Source organism: Odontesthes bonariensis, chromosome 18, assembly GCF_027942865.1.
Source record: "Odontesthes bonariensis isolate fOdoBon6 chromosome 18, fOdoBon6.hap1, whole genome shotgun sequence".
Taxonomy (NCBI): Eukaryota; Metazoa; Chordata; class Actinopteri; order Atheriniformes; family Atherinopsidae; genus Odontesthes; species Odontesthes bonariensis.
In genome coordinates, this window is record NC_134523.1 from 23324835 (window position 1) to 23349082 (window position 24248).

General features: G+C 44.2%; 1 protein-coding gene across 2 annotated transcripts in view; it reads right to left on the reverse strand.

The window, feature by feature from the left end:
- Positions 1-8059: 8059 nt before the first annotated feature.
- The window catches only part of LOC142368298 (CCR4-NOT transcription complex subunit 3-like), a 37989-nt gene continuing 21800 nt past the window's right edge, over positions 8060-24248 (reverse strand). For both annotated transcript variants that reach the window (XM_075450425.1, XM_075450424.1), the window contains 12 exons: positions 23874-24002; positions 23700-23790; positions 22614-22747; positions 21750-21806; positions 20287-21253; positions 19030-19135; positions 18768-18915; positions 16626-16722; positions 16141-16342; positions 14318-14450; positions 11931-12056; positions 8060-10377 (listed from right to left, as the gene is read on the reverse strand). In XM_075450425.1, coding sequence (XP_075306540.1) covers positions 10279-10377; positions 11931-12056; positions 14318-14450; positions 16141-16342; positions 16626-16722; positions 18768-18915; positions 19030-19135; positions 20287-21253; positions 21750-21806; positions 22614-22747; positions 23700-23790; positions 23874-24002 — 2289 coding nt within the window. In that variant the 3' untranslated portion in view covers positions 8060-10278. The remainder of the gene's footprint in view (positions 10378-11930; positions 12057-14317; positions 14451-16140; positions 16343-16625; positions 16723-18767; positions 18916-19029; positions 19136-20286; positions 21254-21749; positions 21807-22613; positions 22748-23699; positions 23791-23873; positions 24003-24248) is intronic.

Consider the following 24248-nt stretch of genomic DNA (forward strand, 5'->3'; position numbering starts at 1 on the left):
ACAGTGTTGTTAAAAGAAGAGCAACACATTCCCCAGTTCCAGGCTTATGGTTAGGGACGGCTCAGGTGATCCTGAAACATCCCATAGTTCAGCTGCTATAGGCCCAGACTGCTGGGGAGCTCATCTGTCACACCTTTCCTCACTTTCCTCTCTTTTTCCCCCGTTTAATTTCTCAAATAAAATTATTTATATTCAACATTATTGTGGTCATTAACTCGTGTTTCCCTGTTCCAACAGGTATCCTTTGAATGGTGTTACAGTGTTTGTTGTCCCCTCTTTTCTGTCCTCTCAAACCCCAGCTGGTTGAGGCGGATGGCCACCCTTCCTGGTTCTGGTTCTGATGGAGGTTTCTTCCTGTTAAAAGGGAATCGTTTCTCTCCACAGTCGCCTCAGGCACGCTCAGGAGGGGAGATTGGACTGAAGACAAGTTTCGGTGCAATCTGTTGGTTTCCTTAGGTATGAAATTGTTTTTGAATTGGCTCTATATGAATGAATTGGATTATTTTTAAATTAATTATGGTTACAATTAACTGAACTCCAATTGGCTTGAATTGGACTTTATTATTTAAGTTGTAATTTGGAAGTATATATATATATATATACACATATATATATCCATCCATTATCTGCTCCGGAGCAGCGGAAGATAATGGATGGATGGATGGATGGATGCTCCGGGGATCGGATCGCGGGGGCAGCAGCTTGAGCAAAGAGACCCAGACGTCCCTGTCCCCGGCCACTTCCTCCAGCTCTTCTGGGGGGACCCCGAGGCGTTCCCAGGCCAGCCGAGAAACATAGTCTCTCCAACGTCTCCGGGGTCTTCCCCGGGGCCTCTTCCCAGTGGGACGGGCCCGGAACACCTCACCGGGGAGGCGTCCAGGAGGCATCCTAACCAGATGCCCGAGCCACCTCATCTGACTCCTCTCGATGCGGAGGAGCAGCAGTTTTACTCCGAGCCCCTCCCGGATGACCGAGCTTCTCACCCTATCTCTAAGGGAGAGCCCAGACACCCTGCGGAGGAAACTCATTTCGGCCGCTTGTATTCGCGATATCGTTCTTTCGGTCACTGCCCACAGCTCGTGACCATAGGTGAGGGTAGGAACATAGATTGACCGGTAAATCGAGAGCTTCGCCTTCTGGCTCAGCTCCTTCTTCACCACGACGGGCCGGTGCAGAGCCCGCATCACTGCAGACGCCACACCGATCCGTCTGTCAATCTCCCGCTCCATTCGTCCCTCACTCGTGAACAAGACCCCGAGATACTTGAACTCCTCCACTTGGGGAAGGATCTCGTTCCCGACCCGGAGAGAGCATTCCACCCTTTTCCGGACGAAGACCATGGTCTCAGATTTGGAGGCGCTGATTCTCATCCCAGCCGCTTCACACTCGGCTGCGAACCGCTCCAGTGAGAGCTGAAGGTCACGGCCCGACGACGCCAACAGAACCACATCATCCGCAAAAAGCAGAGACCCGATTCTGAGGTCGCCAAACCGGACCCCCTCAACGCCCTGGCTGCGCCTAGAAATTCTGTCCATAAAAGTTATGAACAGAATCGGTGACAAAGGGCAGCCCTGACGGAGTCCAACCCTCACAGGAAACATGTCTGACTTACTGCCGGCAATGCGGACCAAACTCTGACACCGGTCATACAGAGACCGAACAGCCCATATCAAGGAATCCGGCACTCCATACTCCCGGAGCACCCCCCACAAGAGTCCCCGAGGGACACGGTCGAACGCCTTCTCCAAGTCCACAAAACACATGTAGACCGGTTGGGCGAACTCCCAAGGATCCTGCTGAGGGTATAGAGCTGGTCCACTGTTCCACGGCCAGGACGAAAACCACACTGCACCTCCTGAATCTGAGATTCGACTATCCGGCGGATCCTCCTCTCCAGTACCCCCGAATAGACCTTACCAGGGAGGCTGAGGAGTGTGATCCCCCTATAGTTGGAACACACCCTCCGGTCCCCCTTTTTAAAGAGGGGGACCACCACCCCGATCTGCCAGTCCAGAGGCACTGCCCCCGATGTCCACGCGATGCTGCAGAGGCATGTCAACCAAGACAGCCCCACAACATCCAGAGCCTTGAGGAACTCAGGACGGACCTCATCCACCCCCGGGGCCTTGCCACCGAGGAGTTTTTTGACCACCTCGGCAACCTCGGCCCCAGAAATGGGAGGCCCCACGTCCGAGCCCCCCAACTCTGCTTCCTCATCGGAAGGCGTGTCGGTAGGATTGAGGAGGCCCTCGAAGTACTCCCCCCACCGACTCACGACGTCCCTAGTTGAAGTCAGTAGAGCCCCGCCCTCACCATACACGGTGTTGATGGTGCACCGCTTTCCCCCCCTGAACCAACTCCTCGAGGCCGTCCGGAAATCATTCTCCATGGCCTCCCCGAACTCCTCCCAAGCCCGAGTTTTTGCCTCAGCAACCGCCGAGGCTGCGTTCCGCTTGGCCTGTCGGTACCCATCAGCTGCTTCCAGAGTCCCACTGGCCAAAAAGGCCCGATAGGACTCCTTCTTTAGCTTGACGGCTTCCCTCACCACTGGGGTCCACCAGCGGGTTCGGGGATTGCCGCCACGACAGGCACCGACCACCTTACGGCCACAGCTCCGGTCGGCCGCCTCAACAATGGAGGCACGGAACATGGCCCATTCGGGCTCAATGTCCCCCACCTCCCCCGGGACATGGTTGAAGCTGAATATAAACTGAATTGAATTGAATTGAAATTGAAATTGAGCAAATATGTCGAGTATAGAAGATTCAAAAGGTTTTATCTCAGGTTTTTGTGTTTATTTCACGCCTGTGTTTGCTTTCACTTGGCTTAAAGACAAATGCAAATTTGATCTCGATGACGTCATGTAATAAAAGTGTGGGATGGAGCTCATTATTAAACTCTACACAGTAAAATCCAAAGGAAGTGCTCGACTCATAAGAAGTCAAAGTAATCGGTGTTCCACGTCGTGTCTTAATGAGTTTTACTGATGCATAGCAGAGCATAAGGAGCATTTTGATGTTGCAGCGGGTCTAAGTGGAGCAGGCTATAACGACATTAGAGTTGGGTATGTACTGTAAATATTTGATGAATTTATCTGTAAAACACGTTGTGCCGGCGTCCATCAGGCACGCGCCACAGGGAGTAGAAGAGTGTGCTGGAGAAGCAAAATGTCTTCTCAGCGCTGAACATTCTTACTCTGAAGCTGACCAAATTGAAAAAACTCTCCTCCAAGTTGTATGTAAATGTTCAAGTAAATAAGAAGTGGATGTACTTTCTGCCTCTGCTGACAGTCCTCTGAGGGCAGCGACAAGCAAAGACGAAGACTACATGAATACATACAGACTCCTCAGACTCCTGCTAATGGTTATACTTAAGAACAAGACTCATTCAACCCACAACATCTTTAAATAAAAGCTTCATAAAAGCTTTATTGTCCCATACAGCACCACATAACGGGTCACACTGAAATGGTGGAATATAATGTCCTCCCCTCCCCGCATTAACTCGGGCTCGCGCTGTAATGTTCACGCAGATCACGAGTGAGCAGACAGGTGCTGCAGTAACGGGCTGCAGTGGGGGCAGCTGCAGGACCACAGCTCCATCTGCTTTGGAAACTCGTTCTTGTTTGATTTTCACAGTTTGTTTGGTCCCACCATTGTGGGAAAAAGGGTTCCCTCAGCTGTAGGAGCTATAAAAAAAATGCACAGATGTGTTTTGTTGAGTGGTTTGTGTTGCTTTGTGGCAGGATTGACAGTTTTAATTGTCATTTTAAATATATTTGGCTCCCCTTATCCCATTTCCCAATTCCCACATTCTCTATTCCTCCCCTCGGCTTGTTTTTGTGGTCGCAGAGGACTCGAGGTAACAAACCATTATCAAAATTAGATGTCCTTGCTCTGTAGCTGTCATTTTAAACCAACATCACTGATATACGAGAGACGCATCTGCACCATGTGAACACTGTTTTGTGGCAGCACACTGACAGGTGAGCATCTTTTCTTGTTTGTTTTACATCAGTATTTAATCTGAGTGCTCCCTTCAGACATTGTGGATGGCGAAAAGAATTCCATAAAAGATGCACCATCGTGCCCTCGATTTGAACTCCTCTCTCTTAAAGGGGCATTTAAAGGGCATTATTTTCTTCTAAGATATTTGGCTGTGAGCTATTTCTGGGTCAAAGGCAGGAGGACGGAGGAAAGAAAAAGCACGAATTAGAGAAATGAGAGGAGCGGTAAATGTTTTGAATGTTTGTGCAATCTCCTCGTGGTCATTTAGCCGTTTTTTCCAGGCTTGGAACCTGCTCAGTAATCTGTCAATGCTTGAGGGATAAGCATCATAATAAGGTGGTTACTTATTAGAGTTTAGTGCTCTGAATAAACTGAGGCGAAAGTTTCAATTCGCATGAGTAAAGTTTAAAGTAACGAACCATCCTCAAACACCACAGCTTCTATAAGGATTAAGTAGGGAAGTAGCAGCCAGGTGCTGCTGATCAAAAGCAGAAGTTGAGTCAGTTTGCTGCTCTGCAGCATTCAGGTGTGTGTTAACACAATGCCAAAGATGAAAGACATCAGCAATGATCTTAGAGAAGCATCTGTTGCTGCCCATCTATCTGGGAAGGGTTATAAGGCCATTCCCAAACTATTTGGAGTCCATCATTCAACAGAAAGAAAGATTATTCACAAGTGGAAAACATTCAGGACAGCTGTCAATCTTCCCAGGAGTGGACGTCCCAGCAAGGTCACCCCAAGGTCAGAAACCCAAGAGCTACATCTCAGACTCTACAGGCCTCAGTTAGCATGTTAAAGGTTAAAGGTCATGACAGCACAGTTAGAAAATGACTGAACAGGTATGGCTTGTGTGGAAGGGCTGCAGGAGAAAGCCTCTTCTCTCTAAAAAGAACATGGCAGCACAGCTCAGGTTTGCAAAATTGCATCTGAACAAACCACAAGACTTCTGGAACAATGTCCTTTGGACAGACCAGACCAAAGCGGAGATGTTTGCTCATGATGCACAGCAGCACGTTTGGAGGAAACCAAACACAGCATATCAGCACAAACACCTCACACCAGCTGTCAAGCACGGTGGTGGAGGGCTGATGATCTGGGCTGGTTCTGCAGCCACAGGACCTGGGCACCTTGCAGCCATTGAGTCCACCATGAACTCCTCTGGATACCAAAGTGTTCTAGAGTCAGATGTGAGGCCGTCTGTCAGATAACTAAAGCTGGGCTGAAACTGGCTCATCAACAGGACAAAGATCCCAAACACAGCAGCAGATCTACAGCAGAATGTGTGAAGAAGAGAAGAATCGAGGTGTTGCAACGGTCCAGTCAGAGTCCAGACCTCAGCCTGCCTGAGATGCTGTGGTGGGACCTTCAGAGAGCTGTGCAGAAACCAGAGCTGCAAACCTCAATGAGCTGAAGCAACGGTGGAAAGAAGAGAGGGCCAAGATGGAAACCATCACTTCACCTTCCTGCTGCTGAAGCTGCTTCTACCAGCTACTTCAGGCTTAGATTTTGTCGGACTGATAATGACACGATGCAATATGTCATCTGAGGTGTTACGTTCTAATCTGAGAAGCTGGTAAGAACTAGTGATGGGAAGTTCGGCTCTTTGGCGAGAGCCGGTTCTTTTGACTCGGCTCCCAAAGAAGAGCCGGCTCTTTCAACTCCCGAACGGCTCTTTATTTAGGATCTTTTGTAGCCTATATTTTACCTTAACTTTGCAAAAAAAGATCATGGTTTATGTGTTGTAAATTCTTTTGCTTTCAGTGTTTTTACGAGAGACCTTATAATTGCCTAATTCTTTGCATTTATTCTGTGACAAAACCACTTTTACATTTGGTTATTTCAATTTTTATTGCACAAATTAACAATAAACTTCAAACACATCCACAGAACAGAACCAAACTCAAGCTAACATTAATAATGTCCTCAATTAAACTTTTTTATTGGACAAATGAACCAAAAAATTTCAAACAAATCCACAGAACAGAACCAAAACCAGAACCAAACTCCTTAATTCTCATGTAAATACCGCATGCTGGTCGCCATGCTGGCCAATCCTAACAAAGCTCTGTCTAACCAGAGCTGGGACTGAGCACTGAAAGTGAAACCTAAGCAGCGAATGGAAAAAAACTTGGAGTCGGCTCTCACTTGATGCGAGCCGGCTCTTCTGATTCACTACAAAGAGCCTCAGCATCAATGGCATAAATAACAACCAACTTAATGAATCATTAATATTGATGACATCACTGTAATGTCATCATCAATATTAACCAGTCGGGGATTATTTAGCTCGACTTTCAACCTTGACTTGTGCTTTTTAAGTACAGAATCTTAATCTGTTTATCTGGGGGTCACGTGCTGCGTGAGCGAGGCTTTGCTTTTAAACAGCTGTTTATTATCAGACGAACATCCTGGAGGGAACAATTCCAAACTCCTTTCCATTGGTTTTTATTGATCACATCAGTAATCATCTTAAGTAAAACCCGCAATGGTTGCCTGGCAGATTCAAAATCAGCTGAAATTTTAACCCTGAAAGACTTTGACTAATTTGTGTGTTTTTTTTTTTTAGGTTGGCTCCTTCTTACGAGTCTCATTTTGCACGAACATACAATGGATTCCGTTTTATTTGGATAAAAAAAAAATGCATTAAAGTTGTCGCAAATGTTATCAATATATGGAGTATTGTTCAAAAGTCTTGAGCCGTCCCTCATTTCTTTTTGTGTTGCCTGAAAAATAGGAAATATGGTCACACAACACTAGTTCATCCCCTGAGTTCGGTGCATTTTTTATGCTTGAGTGATCAATAGGTTAGTGTTGAGAGGCTTCACAAACACATTTCTCTTAGAATGACAGAAAAAGCAGCCAAAGTTTAAATAAAAACTTTGAAATCTGATGATCAGGACGGTAAGTTTCACTTTTATTGCACTTTCCCTCCTAATGAAATGAAATATTTCATTATATTAGCATATAACCTCTGTGATGCATGATTAAATGTATGAAGAGAAGTCCTTACAAATTCCCACTTCCACCTTTTTCCTCAGCATCTAATATTTATGACAATTCAGCCTTATTATGTATGATGAATTATATCCTACTTAGTATGATGGCACTTTTATCTTTTTTTATCTTATTCGATTTTGTTATATTTGATTGCTTTCACTGTACTTTTATTGTTTTTATTTGTTTTTGCTTATTCTTCTCTTTATTTATTACCTGCTGTAAAGCACTTTGGTACACCGTAAGGATTGTCTGTAAAGGGCTGTATAAATAAAGTACATTTAAATTTACATTCTGCCTTATTGCACTGAACAATATCACAAGACCTCTTTTGAGGGAATTCATTCAAATCATATCCGAACATAAATGCATTTGATTAGAGTCTGGACATGTGGAGGTTCTACTTTCAAGACTTTAAAGCTGTGGAACTTCTGAAGGAATCCAACTAGAACCTGGTCACATGCACGTTTCCTGGTTGCTTTTCTCCTCCATCCCTCCCGGGATCGCCACAAACACCACAACCGGAGCACAGAGTTCAGAAAAGTAATTCTTTTTATTAATATCTTACAATCCTTTATTCATGGTTATGTCATTATTTACTTTTTCAGCGCCACTTTGCAAGTGTCATTATTCCATGCTGTCTGACGACAACAACAAACAGGAAAAAAATAAAACCAAAAAGAGGTTTGTAGAATGAGAGTCTATACAACACTTCTGACAAAAGGGCAGAGAGAGAGAGAGATTCACATTTCGGCTACACCTCTCGTCCCGTCCGCTTGTCAAAAATAAGTAAACAAAAAAAGGTTAAAAGCAGGACTGTCAGTCAAGTGAATAAGAGTAGTTTTGTGTCGGTTTTTCAAAGATTTGGCTATAAAAACACCCCACACTCCTGTTGAGAAGTGACCGATCGTTAAAAAGAAAAAGGGGTCCTTGTTCTCCGCTGGGTCTTAAGGCGGCCTCCCCGTTTCCGGAAACAATACCAGAACTAATACAAAATATGAAGATGGTCTCTTCCAGGTGCTGCTCCAAACATTGGAGGATATTCGTGTTTGTTTAAAAAAAAAAAAAAAGAAGCTTTTTGTGAAATGAAAAGGGCCGCTGTCGATCAAAGAGACGGGCGGGAACGCTTCCCAAATGAGATCAAAATTAAAACGGGTACGAATGAATCGTTCGAGAGAGATCACTCGCTTGTTGTTGAGCTGAGGCGACGGGAGCTGCTGGCGGATACATTTCCTCATAAAATGGTCAATTGAATACTTCCTGAGAAATAAAGGAAATATCTACCTGGCATGAAGAGAGGAGGAGAAGGAAGAGCCGTCTGGCTGAGCGAGAAGGAGCAAGAAAATAAGAGCGATGACAAAATGAGCTGCTAATAAGCCATTTAGGATGTGGAAAAAGGTCAAACTGACCGTGGCAGTGTGTGTGTGTGTGTGTGTGTGTGTGTGTTTATTGTGAGCCTTGGGTGTGTAAACATGAAGCTGAGTGGGCAGAGGAGGAGTGGGCAGCGGTGCTGGTGTTTGTGCTCTCCGGCACAGAGAGGAGGAGGAGGCGGCAGCTGCTCCCACGACCCTCACAGTCGTCACTCCTGGAGCTTCGTGTGTTAAAGGCTCAGTTCATCCACGCCGAGTCCGACTCGGGTTGCGTTTTTCTTTGAGCCCGTTTGGGTCAGTCTGCGCACTGATGAAACAATCTGCGGTGGCGTTCCATTAACTCGACTCCCTCTTGTTTGCTTTGGGATAAACGTCAGTCGTCTGTTTACTCCGACTTCTGCACATGAAACTCTTTCTGTGTGTGCGAGCTGCTGGTTTGAGGAACAACAACAACACATCACAGCGAAGGGGAATGAAGTTTGGTGGATGGACGCCAAAAAAAAAAAAAAAAATTAGAATTAAAGTTTGTGGAAAGAGTCAAAAACAACTGTTTTTGATCAAAAATCCCTGATTCACCTCCAAAGATGACGCCAAATAAGCAGAAGTTTGACTGAAACGGTTTGAAAAGTGTGACATAACGCTGCCCACCAGGTAAAACGCCGCTACTACCAGCACCTTTACCGGCTGTGCTGTCACACTCCTCCACCGCCAGTCGATGGGAGTGGGCAGGGGGGGGATATTTTTAGGCCCGGCGGATTCACAAAATTCAACTTGAACACAACAGTGAGACCTCTGAAAGACAGTTAAGTGCGAGTGAGGCCTGCGGTGCCACCTACAACAAACGTTTACCCACACCGGCCGGGCGGTTGTGTTGACGGCGAGGTGGAGGCAACAAGCCGTGGATGCTGCAGCATCAGCATCAGGGGAGGATGACAGGACGCTATTCATCTGCCGTTTCATAACAAAATTGATCAAATTTATCACCGAAATACAAGCCAGAGTGAACCTTTTTTGCCCTCAAATGACGTTCAGGCTGAGGACGATCTCTTCATCAGAGATAAAACACTTTAAATTGATGCTCTGCAGCAGTTAAAACCACAGGACGCGCAAGTCAGATGTTCTGAATCCATATTTTGCTGCCTTGTTTATGTGTAGTTTCATTTCTTATCCCACTGGTATATTCTCTCTTATATAATGCAGATCAACTCCTGTGTGTGTGTGTGTGTGTGTGTGTGTTCAGATCGCTGGTGTAGAAAACAGCGGAAACATGTTCCAGTTTCTGGGAAGCTGCACGTTACGGTTGGTTAAGTTCATGAAGCAGAAAACTGGCGGGCTGATCCTGAGTCGGTTTTGCATCTCCTCCTTCATCTCAATTTGAAAAACTAAAATTCACATTCTTGATCTGATTCCTGCGTCGCTGCGTGCCAGAAGCCCGAGAGCCGCCGCCGCCGCGGCACAGATGGAGCTTCCATGATCGTGTTTACGAGAGAGAAAGAGAGAGGGGGACTCAGCGTGTTCTTCTGTGTGTGATTAACCAATTCTCTTTGGTCCTCAAAGGGCTGAAATAAGTTTTTTTAAAGCCAACATAACAGGGTGGAAAGCACATGATCGTCTGATTGCCGTGTGATTTTGCGTCTGGTTGATAAGGATTCAAATAAAAGGTGTGATGATGGAGGGATAGACAGGAAGAAGAGGAGGAGGGAGATGACAGGGTGAGGATGGTAAGGCGGGCTTGGAGGGCCTCACTCTGGCCCTCTAGTCTCCTTCCCCCCAGAGAGCTGAGGTCAAATCCAGGAATGTCAGCAGGCGGAACACCCTTCTTCCTTCGTTCATGAGTCTGTCCATCCGTCTGTCCCTGTCTTACTTTCTAAGCTTTCCGTTTGTCTGTCCGTCCGTCCCTGTGCAGGTCACTGAAGGTCTCGGTCTTCCAGGTACCGGTACTCAAAGGTGAAGCCCTCCTTCTTCCGCTGGCCCCACTTCTCGTAGTCGAAGTAAATGTACGTTCCCTGAAAGCAAAAAAAAAAAGAGGAGACAGTTTAACCGGGTGGATAGGCACGTCTTTATGAAGACTGTCCCAGAATATCTGGGGGTAAATAAAGACAAATCCAGGATTATTTCAGTTGGTCTTCCCTTTCAAATCTACTCTGATGTCTGACTGCCTAAAAATAAATCATCTTTTAGTCAAAGAAGACTTTTTAACTGATGAACTGCAGATGTTTATAATTCTTGAGCGGCCCCTTATTTCTTTATGTTGCCAGGAATACAGGAAACAAGTGCAGCATTTTACATTATAATACAGACAAAAAAACAAGTTTGTACAGTTCTGAGCAGCTTTAAAGTGAATATCTGCTCTGAGCTCCTTTCTCCTCCGACACAGCCTGAACCCTCTCAGACGAGCTTTCTGTCCTTTCTTTAAGGAGTCTTCAGGAATAGTTCTCCAGGCTTCTTGAAGGACATCCCAAAGCTCTTCTTTGGATGTGGGCTGCCTTTTGTTCCGTTCTCTGCCAACATGATCCCACACTGCTTCAGTAATGTTGAGCTCCGGGCTCTGGGGAGGATTCATCCCTCCATCAGACCTGCTGCCACTGATTTTCAGTCCACTTCTTGTGTCCTTTGGCACAGCTCAGCCTTTTCTCCCTGTTTCCCTTCCTTAAGAACGGCTTCTTGACAGCCACCCTTCCATGGAGCCCATTTCTGATGAGGCTTGGGCCAACAGCAGATGGATCAGCTGAAGGTCCAGATGCATCTCTCAGCTCCTGTGTCAGGTCTTTGCTGGATTTTTTCCTCTTTCTTAAGGACATCACTTTCAGATCCTGTTCATCTGCTGTAGATAGTTCTTTAGGCCTGACACTTCTTCTTTTGTCCTCCACTTGTCCAGTTTCCTCAAATGCTTTAAGGACACACTGCACACCATGCTGAGATATGCCACGTTTTCTGTCTGTCAGACTGTGTTATCTTTGCTGTTTTTCATAGATGCAACTAAAGAAATGGGAATAAATGATGTGTCTGTGACAGGCTGCTGGGAACAAAGTGCCTAAAGATCCAGTTTAAAATGGCTTCTTTGATGCGTTGTCTGTTATGTGTCGACACAACACTGGTTCATCCCTTGAGTTAGGAGCCTTTTTTTCTGCCTGAATCATTCATAGGTCAGAGTTAAGTGGCTCAACAAAGAAAAAACACATTTGGACTGGACTGAAAATAGGTGAAAAACTCTGAACTACCCTCAGAAAGCCTCAGAAACTATTGCTCAAGACCACTTGAGGAATAAACTCTCTTTTGCTGATCATTTCTAACTGAATGCAGAGAAATTCTATGTTTACAGTCGTTAGAAGTGGGGCAAAAAACATGCAACGTTCAAACTTCCTGGAGGTATTATGGTCATTTTAGACCATTTATGAGAATTACAATCCTGCCCTGAGCTCTCAGTACAACATCTTCACTGCAATCATGACCTGCTGTGAGATTTTCGTAGAAACAGAAGCGAATATAAACCAATGGCTGCTCAAACAACAACAACAACACCAACACGTGTAAAAAGTCTTACATGTTTGAAACTGACCTGCTCAAACTCATCGGTGATGGTCTTGGGCTCTTCGTGCCTCTGGAACCACATCATGTACTTTGTGTGGAACCTCCATGACTGCTTCTTCAGGGCTTTGGCTGCCAGATACTGGGCCTTAGTGCCCTGCAGAGGGGGGAGACGGGGGAGGAGGAGAAGGGGGGAACCAGAGATTACAATCAGATGGGTTTTGGTTAGGAAGTCAACTTTAAACAGATGCTAATGATAAACATTTCGGGATGTTACGGATGAACTTTTAAAGGATTCAATGCTGCTATTCATTTCATCGATTCAGGTCGGAGAAGGAGGGAGGTGGGAGTCCTGCACCGCACCTCCTGGCAGAGTCTAAAGTTTTACATGAAACTGTAGAACAGAGACATCTCTCTGGGACGGAGAATTCCCCGGTGCTCGTGCGGCTCGGCGAGCTTCCAGAGGCTCATGCTAACGGCTAACACTCAACTATTAACTGGGACAAAGATCCTCTACGCTGCTGTGAAATGATGCGGACTTCCAGCGAGTCCCGTTCTGGTGTTGTGAAGGTCGATAATGGATGGATAAACATAAATCTGTTATCATTTAGTGGGTTGAAGAGAGTGAGCCAAGGCTGAACACCAAAACTGATATGTTCCTAGGTTACATCTGCATCATATACTCAGAGACTGAGCTGAACAAAGCTTATTTTCTTCTGATTTGAGTGTTTGGAGGATGTGCAGCTTGTGTAAGAAGGGTCCAACATTTCCTTCAGAGGCTCCGACCTGACAGAATCTGTTCCTTCTCCAACCGCAGGATTGAACAGACTCAGAGACGGCTGCTGCTCTCCTAAAGAGGAAGATCAGCAGCTCATTTTTTAGCCATTTGTGGTCAGGAGCCGAGTGTTCGAGAGAGTTTTACGTTTTATTAGACGTGGCTGCTAACGAGCAGCAGGTTTCTGACGACGTGCCTCCAAAGACGGCAAATTTCAGCTGTGACAGCTGCTGACAGATGTTGGTGTGACTGTGCTTGTGCACATCAGTTCCAGCAGCTGGACTGATGTTAACTACAGAGAACAGACATCTCATCATGCATCAGGTACGACTGTTGATTCGTCGATTCATTGATTCAGACCAGGCAAATTATTTTTTAAAAATGCTTCCAAGTTACTTTTACTCACAAAACTTGGACTTTATGGTCATTTTTTGTGGATTACTGGAAGAAAAACTAAACAATTTTAAGTCACTTTGTCTTTTTTCCACTCGAAATACAAAATAAACTGCAGTGCAGTGACATTGGCCTTATATCACGTCATCTAACAACACGTTGGGAGAAAAGTGAAGTGACTTTAATAAATAATAATCTTTTCTGGATGTTTAACTGCTCTAATGATGCTTTAATGCATTTAGTTCATTTACTGCAGCAGTGTGGTTTTTCTCTCTTTTGCTGTTTGGTATATTTTTTAAATATTTTTCAGGAATATTTATATTCTTGTGTATTTCTTCTTGTTTGCATGTTAAAAACTATTTTTGACTATTTCACTGTTACACATATTTTACAGAGCATGTGACAAATGCTTAAAACAGTGTCTGAACAACCCCTTTTTTTAAACAAATATTCAGGTGTAAATCATGAAAACTCATGACTTTTCCAAATCTTTACTCAACTGAAAGGTGTTACCAGGCCTGGAAAATAACCTAAAACAATCTCAGGACTCTGCCCGGTTACCCATGACCGTGGGTAAATAACTTAAGAGGTCAGTTGTGCAGGAGCGCAGCTTGTTTTCTGTGTTCAACACAAAGGGTTTTGTCATCCGAAAACCAATAAATTTGGGATGTTTTAAGTGAAAATGGAGGTAACTTTCTCTCTGTGGTTAAAAACTGATCTTTAGCATCTGTTAATGTTGCAGACTGTTACTCCTTAATAATAATCCATTTAATAATTATTAAATGATAACATTTAATAATCCTTTTAATCCAACTTCTGTTCTTCATCTCAAAGAACGATGATCATTAACGATAAAACGATGAGTCCACATCGTTACTATAATTACATCAATGGTGGAGACAGTATTGTGAAGATCATTTTAGGAGCATTACACGATAAAAAACAGACGTATAGTGCAGATAAAAGCTGGATCTTGTGCTTTATGTGTGACGATTGATGGCGTTTCCTCCGATATAGACAAGTATCTATATTGACTTATTCAAAAGCACAAACTAAATTTGTCCCAAAAAAGAAGACGGAGTGCGAGAATTTCCCTATTTTTGTGCCTTGTTCCTCCTGGACTCTGATTAAAACTAAAAACCCGGCGCTTATTGCAAATCTTTTACACTTTGGAACCATTTTCCGCCCTCAAGCTCAGCTGCAACGGATAAGAAAAGCATTTGTTTTGCAGTGTGAGTGCACCATCATACCTCCAGGTAGTAAAAGATGAAGAAGAGGGTTTCTGTGGAAAGCCTCTGGTAAAACTCTACAGAGTCGGAGTGGGGTGGTGGCACCTGGTGGTGAAAAGGCAGGGTGGGGCAGGGGTTCCTCATCAGGTACTGCCTGCAATGTGGACACATTTAAAGCAGAGCGACACATTTTAACAGAAGTAACAGAACTCAGGAATAAATCTGAGTTTATTAAGTGTTAATGTGTGCATCAGGAGCCGATAGAGACAACAGAATACGTATTTGTGACATAAAACAGAACAATATGGAGGTGAAGACTTCCTCTGTTGATATAACCTCCAGACGAACCGGAAAAGAGCGACGGGTATCCTCGCCCTGATGGATTTGCGTGCTCAGATGCACTTTTCCATCCAAATCGAGTATTTTTAGACCGGTGACAAAATAACCAGCGTGTCACCACAGAAACACTCAAGGAATCTGACTAATAAGAGCACTTAAAATCAAAAAAAAATAATCAGCCTGTTGGGTGTGAATTAGAGTTGAGGAACAGATGGAAAACATGTTTGTTTGAGTGTTTGGATTTAAATGGCAGTTGTGGCAGTGTGGGATGAATGCACAGCTCACAGATCCGGTAGGGATGCCACACCGCTACACATCATGTTTTATAAAGCACCAAATCTACATCTAAAGCAGGGGGGCCTCTTTTCTTCTAAAATATTCATTTACAGAAGCAGTAGGAAGTGGCCGAAGCCCAACAATTAACAGCAGAACTGTGTTTAAAGAGGTCTTAAAGACTAACTTCTCCATTTTGAGGTGTAATTCTCCCCCTCAGATTGACAAATGGAAGATCAATTTATAATCTTTTTATGTTTTTATAACCAATAAAAACCCGTCACAGGAGTTTAAATCTACTCGATTGTGTCAAAAATACATTGAGGAAGCTGTGCGGCATCACCAGAATTCCCTGAAATGATCAAACTAGATTGTAAAAAGTGGTTAATGAGACATTCTGACATGTGTCCAAATATTTTTAGTACAATACAGACTAACTACATATATCGAATTAAAGAGGACTTTTTCTGGACTTCAGCCCCCAAAGTTTATAATCATCCCATCTCGGTTGCTACGCGCCGACCTTATTGGCAGCAAGTCTGTGTAGCTATTTTTCTATTCTATTCTATCTTTATTTCCTCTAAATTAGGCTGCATTCACTGTACCCCAGAAGTCACTTTTTATTTTCGCTTTGCTATTGGGAGCAAATTTCAATGAGCTAATTACGCTCGACCAGTTCTATTTTTAAATGTTTCATATCTAATGAAGGAAAAGTTGAACTAATTTGTCCCCAGATTGAAGTTAAAAATTCTGGAAAAAAGGAACCTGCGAGTGCAAAAATAAACTTAAATATGAGCAATATGAAAAAATGGAAAGGTTAAAGGGTAAAAATCAGTTTGGCGTGTGCTCGTCTGAGCTCGACTCTCTGTGTGCGCTTGTGCTAAATCTCAGGTTATGTATCGTATGGTGCTTCAAGGGTTATTTAGCGATTCTGATCTCAAAGAAACACATGGAGAGGAGTGAGTTGAGCCCAAAAAACAAGCAGATGTGAACAGAGGTGTGACTTTAGGGTTAAAAAACGAGCTGCTGTGCTGTCCGTCTGGGACTTTTTGAGTAAAGCGCGACTGAAACATTTCCCGAAGACATGAAGACACTGTGTAAAGTAGCATTAAGTAGATAACGGCTGTGTTAACGGGGCATATTTCAGGTTTTGCTGAACGCTTACTCGTAATAGAATGTTCCAACATGGTGGTGCTATGACTTAAGTAAAGAGGCACGCTGATTTATCCCACCTGATTCTTTCAGAGTCAGACGGGTGGGGCATGTGCGTCCACGCCGCCTCCTGCATGGCCTGTTGGTAGAGATGGTCTTTGGACAGGGGGACCGGCCCCAGCGGACAGACCCCCAGCGATGGGGGGATGCTGACCTCTGACAGCGAGGGCTGAGGTGCTGACGGGGGACCCGACGGGGCCGTAGTGCTGCTGGGGAAGATGTCTGAGGAGAGACAGGAGACGGATGAAGAGTCAGAGGGTGGAGGAGCACGGGAGGAATGAAAGGGTGGGGGTGACGCAAAGCGAGGGCGTAGCGGGATGAGACGGGACAAGAGCGAAGTTGAGTCAGGGATGATAATATCAGCTGCAGTCTTTGTTCAGAGGAGGATGAGAGTGGGAGGTGAGATGACATTTCGTTCCATTAAACCACAGCGTCTCTGTTTCTGCTCTGCTGAAACCATCTCCTTTTGTTAAGGTGTGTGTGTGTGTGTGTGTGTGGATCTTACCTGGGGTAAGGTGCAGAGAGGGCACGTCTCCCTCGATCCCTGAGCTGAGTGCTGCTCGCTCGGCCATAGACTTGAGGCTGCTCAGAGGCTCCTGGGGCTGATGGAGACAGACGAAGACATTCATGGGAAAACAGAGTCAGGGACCCACCCGGACCCATCTGAGCCCCTGCACCACTGAAAATCCCTTTGAATCCACCTTTTGGGATGTTTGCTCCTCTGCCCTCCCCCCACAGACACACATGATGTCAGACAGCTGAGGAGTAACTAAAATAGAGCCCTGTGATTGAGACTTTTAATCATTTTAGCCATGTAACGAGCTAACGGAAGAATAAACTTTTAAAGTGAAGACGTGAGAGCACTGGAAAAAAAATGGCCCTCCAAAAATAAGTAAAAAAAAAAAAACAACAAATACAAGACGTTTTTGCTTGAAATAAGCAAAAAAAAAAATCTGCCAGTGGAACTAGTGAAAATCGGCTTGTCAAGATTTCTTGAAATAAAATGTGATATTTAGGACTTTTGAGATAAAAGTGATCTTGAAATTAGCATAAAAACCTCTTCAAATGAAAAAAAAAAAAAAGCTTGTTTCATGTGAAATATGACTCAAACAAGATGTTTTCAAGACTTTTTCACTTAACAAGATATTCAAGATTTTTTTTGAGATTTTTTTTATTGTATTAAAACAAGTCCCTATATCTGGCTGAAATGGTACTTGTTAGGCAATTGTGTCTTATATCAAGTGTAATGAGATACTCAATGAGAAAAATATACTTGGTAAGATTTAGATTTTTTCCAGTGAGAAACTTAAACTCCCCTCAGACGGAGAACACTGGAAAAAAAAAATCAAAGTCTTACCAAGTATATTTGTCTCATTTCTCGTCAAAATATCTCATTACACTTAATATCAGATACAACTGCCTAACAAGTACTATTTCAGCCAGATATAGGGACTTGTTTGAAGACAATACATCTTGAATATCTTGTTAAATGAAAAAGTATTGAAAACAAATTGTTTTGAGTCACATTTCATATGAAACAAGCTTTTTTTTACATTTGAAGAGGTTTTTAAGCTAATTTCAAGATCACTTTTATCTCAAAAGTCCTAAATATCACATCTTATTTCAAGAAATCTTGACAAGCCGATTTTCACTAGTTCCATTGGCAGATTTGTTTTGCTTATTTCAAGCAAAAACGTCTTGTATTTGATGTTTTTCTTTCTTATTTTTGGAGGGGCATTTTTTCCAGTGAAGAGGCCAGAATCAAGTAAAATAAAGTATTATTCAGAGTTTTACTGTCGATTCCATTAAAAGTGGGTAATGTATCCATGTTTTGATCATTTACACTGGTAAGCCATAACATTATGACCACCTGTCTGACAGAGTGTTGTCTCCTCATTCTGCCAAAAGAGCTCCGACCAGGCTCGCTGCTGTCCCTGTGTGGAAAGCAGCTCGTTAGGGGAGCGGTGTTGCCATACTGTCCCGCTGTGGGGGGGTGACTGGTCTGCAGAAATGTTGTTCAGAGTCCCAGGATGCAGGTTTTCCCAGCAGAACACTGTATTGGCTCAAGATGATAAGTGTTTCTCACCTGTTACCAGTCAGTGGCTTTAATGTTATGGCTGATCAGTGCAATTTGGACACCATAACCTATTACTTAACCTTAACGCTCCCCAAGTTAAGCTTTAGTTCTTTGAATATGCTCAAGAAGTGTGCAAAAGTATTAGATTTACAGCTCCAGCACACAAACCATGTAAAATTATGTAAAAATACTCAAAATCCCCCAAACAGAAAAAGCGCTAAAACATGTTGAAAATGAATAAATAAATTAAAATGTTTGTTATTTACATAAGAACTGCATTTCTGGGAGCAATTATTTGACCTGAATTACCATTTATTGAACCAAAACTAAATCTTTAATGTGCATTTTTACCATTTTAACCTTGTGTGATGAGGAGTTATTGATTATGGATTCCTCTGAGAGGAGCAGCGGATGGCAAAGAAACACACGCTGGGGTGTTCAAAGCATTCTGTGAAATGTGGAAGCTGAAGCGGATTCAGAATGTGCAGATATTTGGAGGATAAATCAGCCTGAACAACGGACTCAGACTGCGTGACGTGGGCGTGTTTGTGCGTGTCGTCGTGTTGTTACCTTGACAACATCCGATGGCTGCGAGTAGGACAGCGGCCCGTTCAGCAGGCTGCCACCGCTCGCCGTTTTAGCCTCGCTGTAAGAGGTCGGCAACGGGGAGCTGGACGACAAACTCATAGAGCCCAGTAAACTGGGACCAGTGTCCTTACTGGGTATGGGAAAAGAGGAGGAGTTCATTGTATTTTTAGACTTTTAAGTGGCTGTAATGTCACGTTTTTCATCATCATAACAAACAAAAACATCATTTCTCTTCTACACTTACGGCTGTTTGGCTGTGGAGGTCAAAGAGGAGGGTTGGCTGCTTTGTGATTGGGTGGCACTGTTGAGGGCGGAGTCTGTTGTGCTGTCTGCTAACACATCACTGTAACCTGTTGGGTTAAAAAGACGCCACAGACATTTGAGACTTCAGAACCACAAAACACCTACAGATGAAACTTTAACTTCTTTCTTTCAGGAGGACTTTGTCACATTTCAAATCATTTTAGAGGTTTTGTGCGTCAGAACTCACGTATTTGAGGTCATATCTTAATCATTTATCCAGCAATCTGCACATTTTTTTGTTTTATTACTTTAAAGTTTAATCTTGTTTGTTATTTAAAGGTTTGGAGGAACTTTCCTGTGGTATTTTTTCATGCTTCCTTTACATTTACAGTTTAAAATGACTAATCTTTGTTCATACCACGCAGATAAAAACTGGTTTAATGTGTTTAATGGACCGTTTTTACATTCCTTCCCATTTTAAATCACCTTCATTCAGAATACAATGTTCATGTGAGTTAAAGACACAACATTCCTGTTTACGTGTTACGAGTGATGGACACGTTTCGTCTCTTTATAGTCTTCATTATATCTGTATCATACAAAACATTATTGGGGATTTTCCCTCCCCCTCAAAAGGGCGTCGTCTTCTTCTTCTTCTTCTTCTTCTTCTTCTTCTTCTCCAGCAGGAAAGCAGAAACTGGTACGATGCAGACATGTCTACACACTGTAAGTAACATCCGGATACTCACCGTGCTCTGAACACAAACTTATTCGGATTAAGGTGACCAGAAAATGTTATCAGCGCCAAGCGATTGTGAGGTCTGACTTTTTCTGGATGAACGATTTTGTGACGCATATTGTTTTGAGAAGCAAGACGCTTTATTTTTTAAGCCCCAGCCAACTAGCCGGACTACCTTCGTCAACACCAAAACGAGGCTGGAACTCGGCTCACAGGACGCAGCGGGGGGTAAGAAAATGTTCATAAATGATATTGCTAATATGGGATGTCATGTAGCTTCATGTCAAAAGAGGCGAACTATCTCTTTAAGGTGACAGTAAAGCCCGAATCAGGTTAATGTTAGCGTATCGCTGTGGGTGTAAATGTAAACGCCGATTATCAAAAGCACAGAACGGTAAAATGACCGACTCATTTAAAATGAGTTGATTCATGTCAAATGTGCCCCCAAAATGTACATTTTTAATGATTTTTCTGTCTCGTTTTCCCATGGGGGTATAGATCAGGACGTCAGATACTCACTGCTGCTACCGTTTTGCTTCTGCTGGCTTGGCGGTCGAACAGAGAGCAGCGAGTTTCCTCCCACGACTCCGCTCCCTGCTGATCCTGAGCTGCTTCCGTTGCTCCCGATGACTCCGACTCCGCTGCCGGGAGCTAAACCTCCTGCGGGGCTTTGTGACAACAAGGAGGACCCCTGCAACCCCGACTGACCAGAACCCAAACCCAGAATCCCAGAGCCCATGCCGCCCAATCCCGGCGCCGTGCCGAGCAGACCCCCCGTCGAGGACGTCGGCCCGCCGACTGCGATGCTTCCGCTGCCGATGGCGCCCACCGCGCTGTTGGTCGCCGTGGTGCTGATGCCTCCGAGAGAGCCCGGTAAGCCTGAGCTGCCCGTCCCTGAGGCGGCCGCCTGAGCGTAGGGTGCTGGGGTGGAGCTGGACAGAAGGCTCGCCATGCTGCTCAGGGATGCCGGCATCCCTGATAGGCCGAGGCTTCCTGACATCGGGCTGGTGGTGATGGAGCCGGACATGCCGCCTTTCCCCAGAGAGAGCCCCAGGCTGAGGCCGAGGCTGGTGGAGGTGGACGTGGGCCCCAAAGGAGACTGAGGCTGCAGGTTTGCAGTGAGGAACCCATGCGTGATGGCGTTGGGCGGAGAGGCCGCCAACAAAGCGCTGTGGCTGTTGGTTGAGGTGCTGGAGTTGGGAGCTGAGGAAGAGGAGGAGGAGGAGGAGGAGGAGCTCGCTGAGTTTTTGGCCTGCTGCTGCTGTGCTGACGGGTGCGGCTGTTGCTGGGTGGCGTTGCTGTAGCTGCCCGCCAAAGTGTTGGAGAGGAGATGACTGCTGCCCCCAGAGCCGCCGCCGCTTCCTCCTCCAGCCATGGTCACCATAGAGACCAATGAGGATGAGGTCAGTCCTGAGACGGAAGAAGAAGAGGAGGACGAGGAAGAAGAGGACAACGCAGACGAGGGATTGCCATTCTTCACAGGTGACTGGAAAAGAAACAACAAGTCAAAAAACCCGTTTGGTGCTTTTTGATAGCGCCTAACAGCGCTATCATGGAAAAAGTAGATTATCAAAGGGGACATCGGCAATCAGTTATAACAGCTGGTTTTAATTTTACTTGAATATTTGTTCATAAAATGCCAAAAATGTACATTTATACTGACATAAAACTTAAAAAAGGTCAGAAAATAAAATACTTTTCTACATAACTGATCCAGGAACAAATACAGGTTTAACAGTGTGACAGACAAGTTGCTTAAAGGGATTACTTATTTATTTATTTATTTATTATACTGGGCTTGTGCAGAGTACTTATGAGTAGTGGGTGTCTGAGCTGCAGTACACAGCAGTCAGAGCGCTCTCAGTTTGAGGTTTGAGTCGTTTTAAAATTTAAGACTCCGACTACTCAGCGGTATTTCACACAATCCCACTTTCACTTTTACTCTAATTATCCACAAAGAGTCTCAGTGTCCTCACACCAACCTGACTAACTTCACTGTCTGTCGAACGTCCCCTCTTCTTGTCATCTTCTGAGTTCTCCTGAAAAACACGCATGACATCAGCCTTAAGAGAAGCACAAACTTAAGTGTTTTCTTCATAAAGCTACAAAATAATAACCAATAATACCAAGAAATCAATCTTTAAAAGCCAGTCGTTGTTACCTTGGTTCCTTACTAATATCACATTTATATGCTACTTATTCTGTAGATCGATGGTTTGATGGAAATGAATACAACTTTCCTCTGTGGTGGAGAACAGCATTGTGCTGTTGCTAAGCAGGGAAAGTGAAACCCAGCTTTGGTCAAAACCAACAGGAGCTTTGACAGATCTTCCCCGGAGAATAAAAAGTTAAACCACAGAGACTGAGCACTCTACACTTTACATTTCCCTTCATGCCATCGTAAAAGACGGCGAATAATACTCCTCAGAAGTATCAGACGTGTAATAACTACTCTCACTACATGCTGAGTGTGGGCGAAGAGGAAGAACAGATGATATGAAGGCAATTCTACAGAACAATACGAGCAGATGGCAGGCCACGACAATAGCTACAAAGATGGTTCTCTCACATTTATTTTTCAGATACAGATACTGGGCTTAAAGTCAATGCAACAATTGACTTAATTAATATCCATCAGTTCAATAAGGTCAATTAAGAGACAAGCCGATTATTCAGAAGGGAGAACAATTGTTCAACTTAAGTCTGCTTTTTACTCGGCGTGTCACTGGGAGGAACGCAAACGTAAGAAAGCTTCCAGAATGATTCAAACTACTCGGGGAAAACCAGTTTCTGTAGATTAGCTCGTGAGTTTCATGCAGCTGAAGCCCAAACAAACACGGACTTACTGTAGTGCAAGTGGCAGGCGAAGGGGGAATGGGTGAGGATGAGGTGGTGGAGGTGGGCGTGCTGCTGGAGTTCTGGAAGATCTCGTCCTCCAAGTGCGAGTGCCCCGGCGGGGAGGTGGCGACTAGCGCCAGAGCTGGAGGGAGCAGAGACGAGAACTGCCGTCAGGTCTCATGGCACTTTGTTAACTTCGAGTTAGAAGACAAATCTGAGGTTATCTGGTTAAATCCTGTACTCAAAAAAGCTGCTGGGCATCTGCTTCCGATAGAAAACAAACATGAAGTAAAAGAAAAGTCATCATATCTACATAATAAACATTTTATACGCCAAAAGAAGTCGGAGGAAGCAAACGTTTATCTAGTTCTACCCTTACTTAACTCATTATTTATACATCATAATGCATACATATATATGATAAATACATAAATACACCTATCTAGCGCCCTGTTCTTATTATACACACTGATCTATACTTATTACAACTATCCAAAACTATGGCTTATTATATCTAATTATAAAACTGTCCTGCACATATTCATGCTTTCACAATTTAAAACCCGATTGATATCCTGCTTTTAAGTGTTTATTTAATAATTATTCTTAAACTTTGAGACGTTATCGACCTAATTTGGTTCATGACTGTTCACGTAAGGATCTACAAACAGAAACTCTGGGTCTATCTGATCTGATCTGATCTGATCTGATATCCAGAGTTTGGCAAAGCTTAGAGAAGAACTGCGGGATTATCCGGACGGGCTCCAGGTTTATTTCAGGATGTCTCCGGCCCAGCTCCAAAACACGCTGGTAATGACATCGGAACGACAAAAATAGACTGTCTCCAAATGACATTAAAGTGATGTTTATATGAATTTGTAATGTGTCCTGTGACTTCACTGCAGAATACTGTTAGCAGATTTGTGACGTTTTCTCCTCAAAAAGAGAGAAACTAAAAGTCGGTTTGAGCAGCTGCTGTTACACAATGATTCCTTTTATACTTCATACTTCATATTTCGGTGTTTAGTGATGCAAACAACAAGCAAAAACAGGTGACACGAAACAGGACGGCCTGCAGCTCCTCCTCTACTTACGAATGTCCTCCAGGTCCAGGTCGTCGTATAAGAACTCGTTCTCCTCAAAATCTGGATCCTGCGAGGAGTCTAGATAATACTCCACGTCATCCTTGGTGAAGGAGAAAGAAGAAATACGTGTGTCTGCTACAGGAAAGACTAAACCTAACCATGTTCCGTCTCTCTGACACAAACCTTGATCTTCCTGATGGCGTCAACCTGCACCGAGTCGTTGTCCAGCATCCTCAGGATCGTCTCCAGCATCCGGATGTGGTACCGATGCTTCTCGATGTGCTTCTTCAGTTCCTCTATCCGGTCCTGCTTCTGTACGACAGCAAGAAAGCATCTAAGTATCTAAGGTATACAAAAAAGAAATGACCATGTCTAACGTGGGCGGCTCGGTTCCGTCACATTTCAATGCGAAGCGGAAACCCCGGGTTAATCATTCACTGTAAAAAGCCAGGAACAAAACAGCTGTTAGATGGAAAAACTGTTTACAGACTGAAGAAAGCGCGTGGTTAAACTTTAAAAAAAAAGGAAGGATGGTATGAGTGGAATAAGGCCATGAGA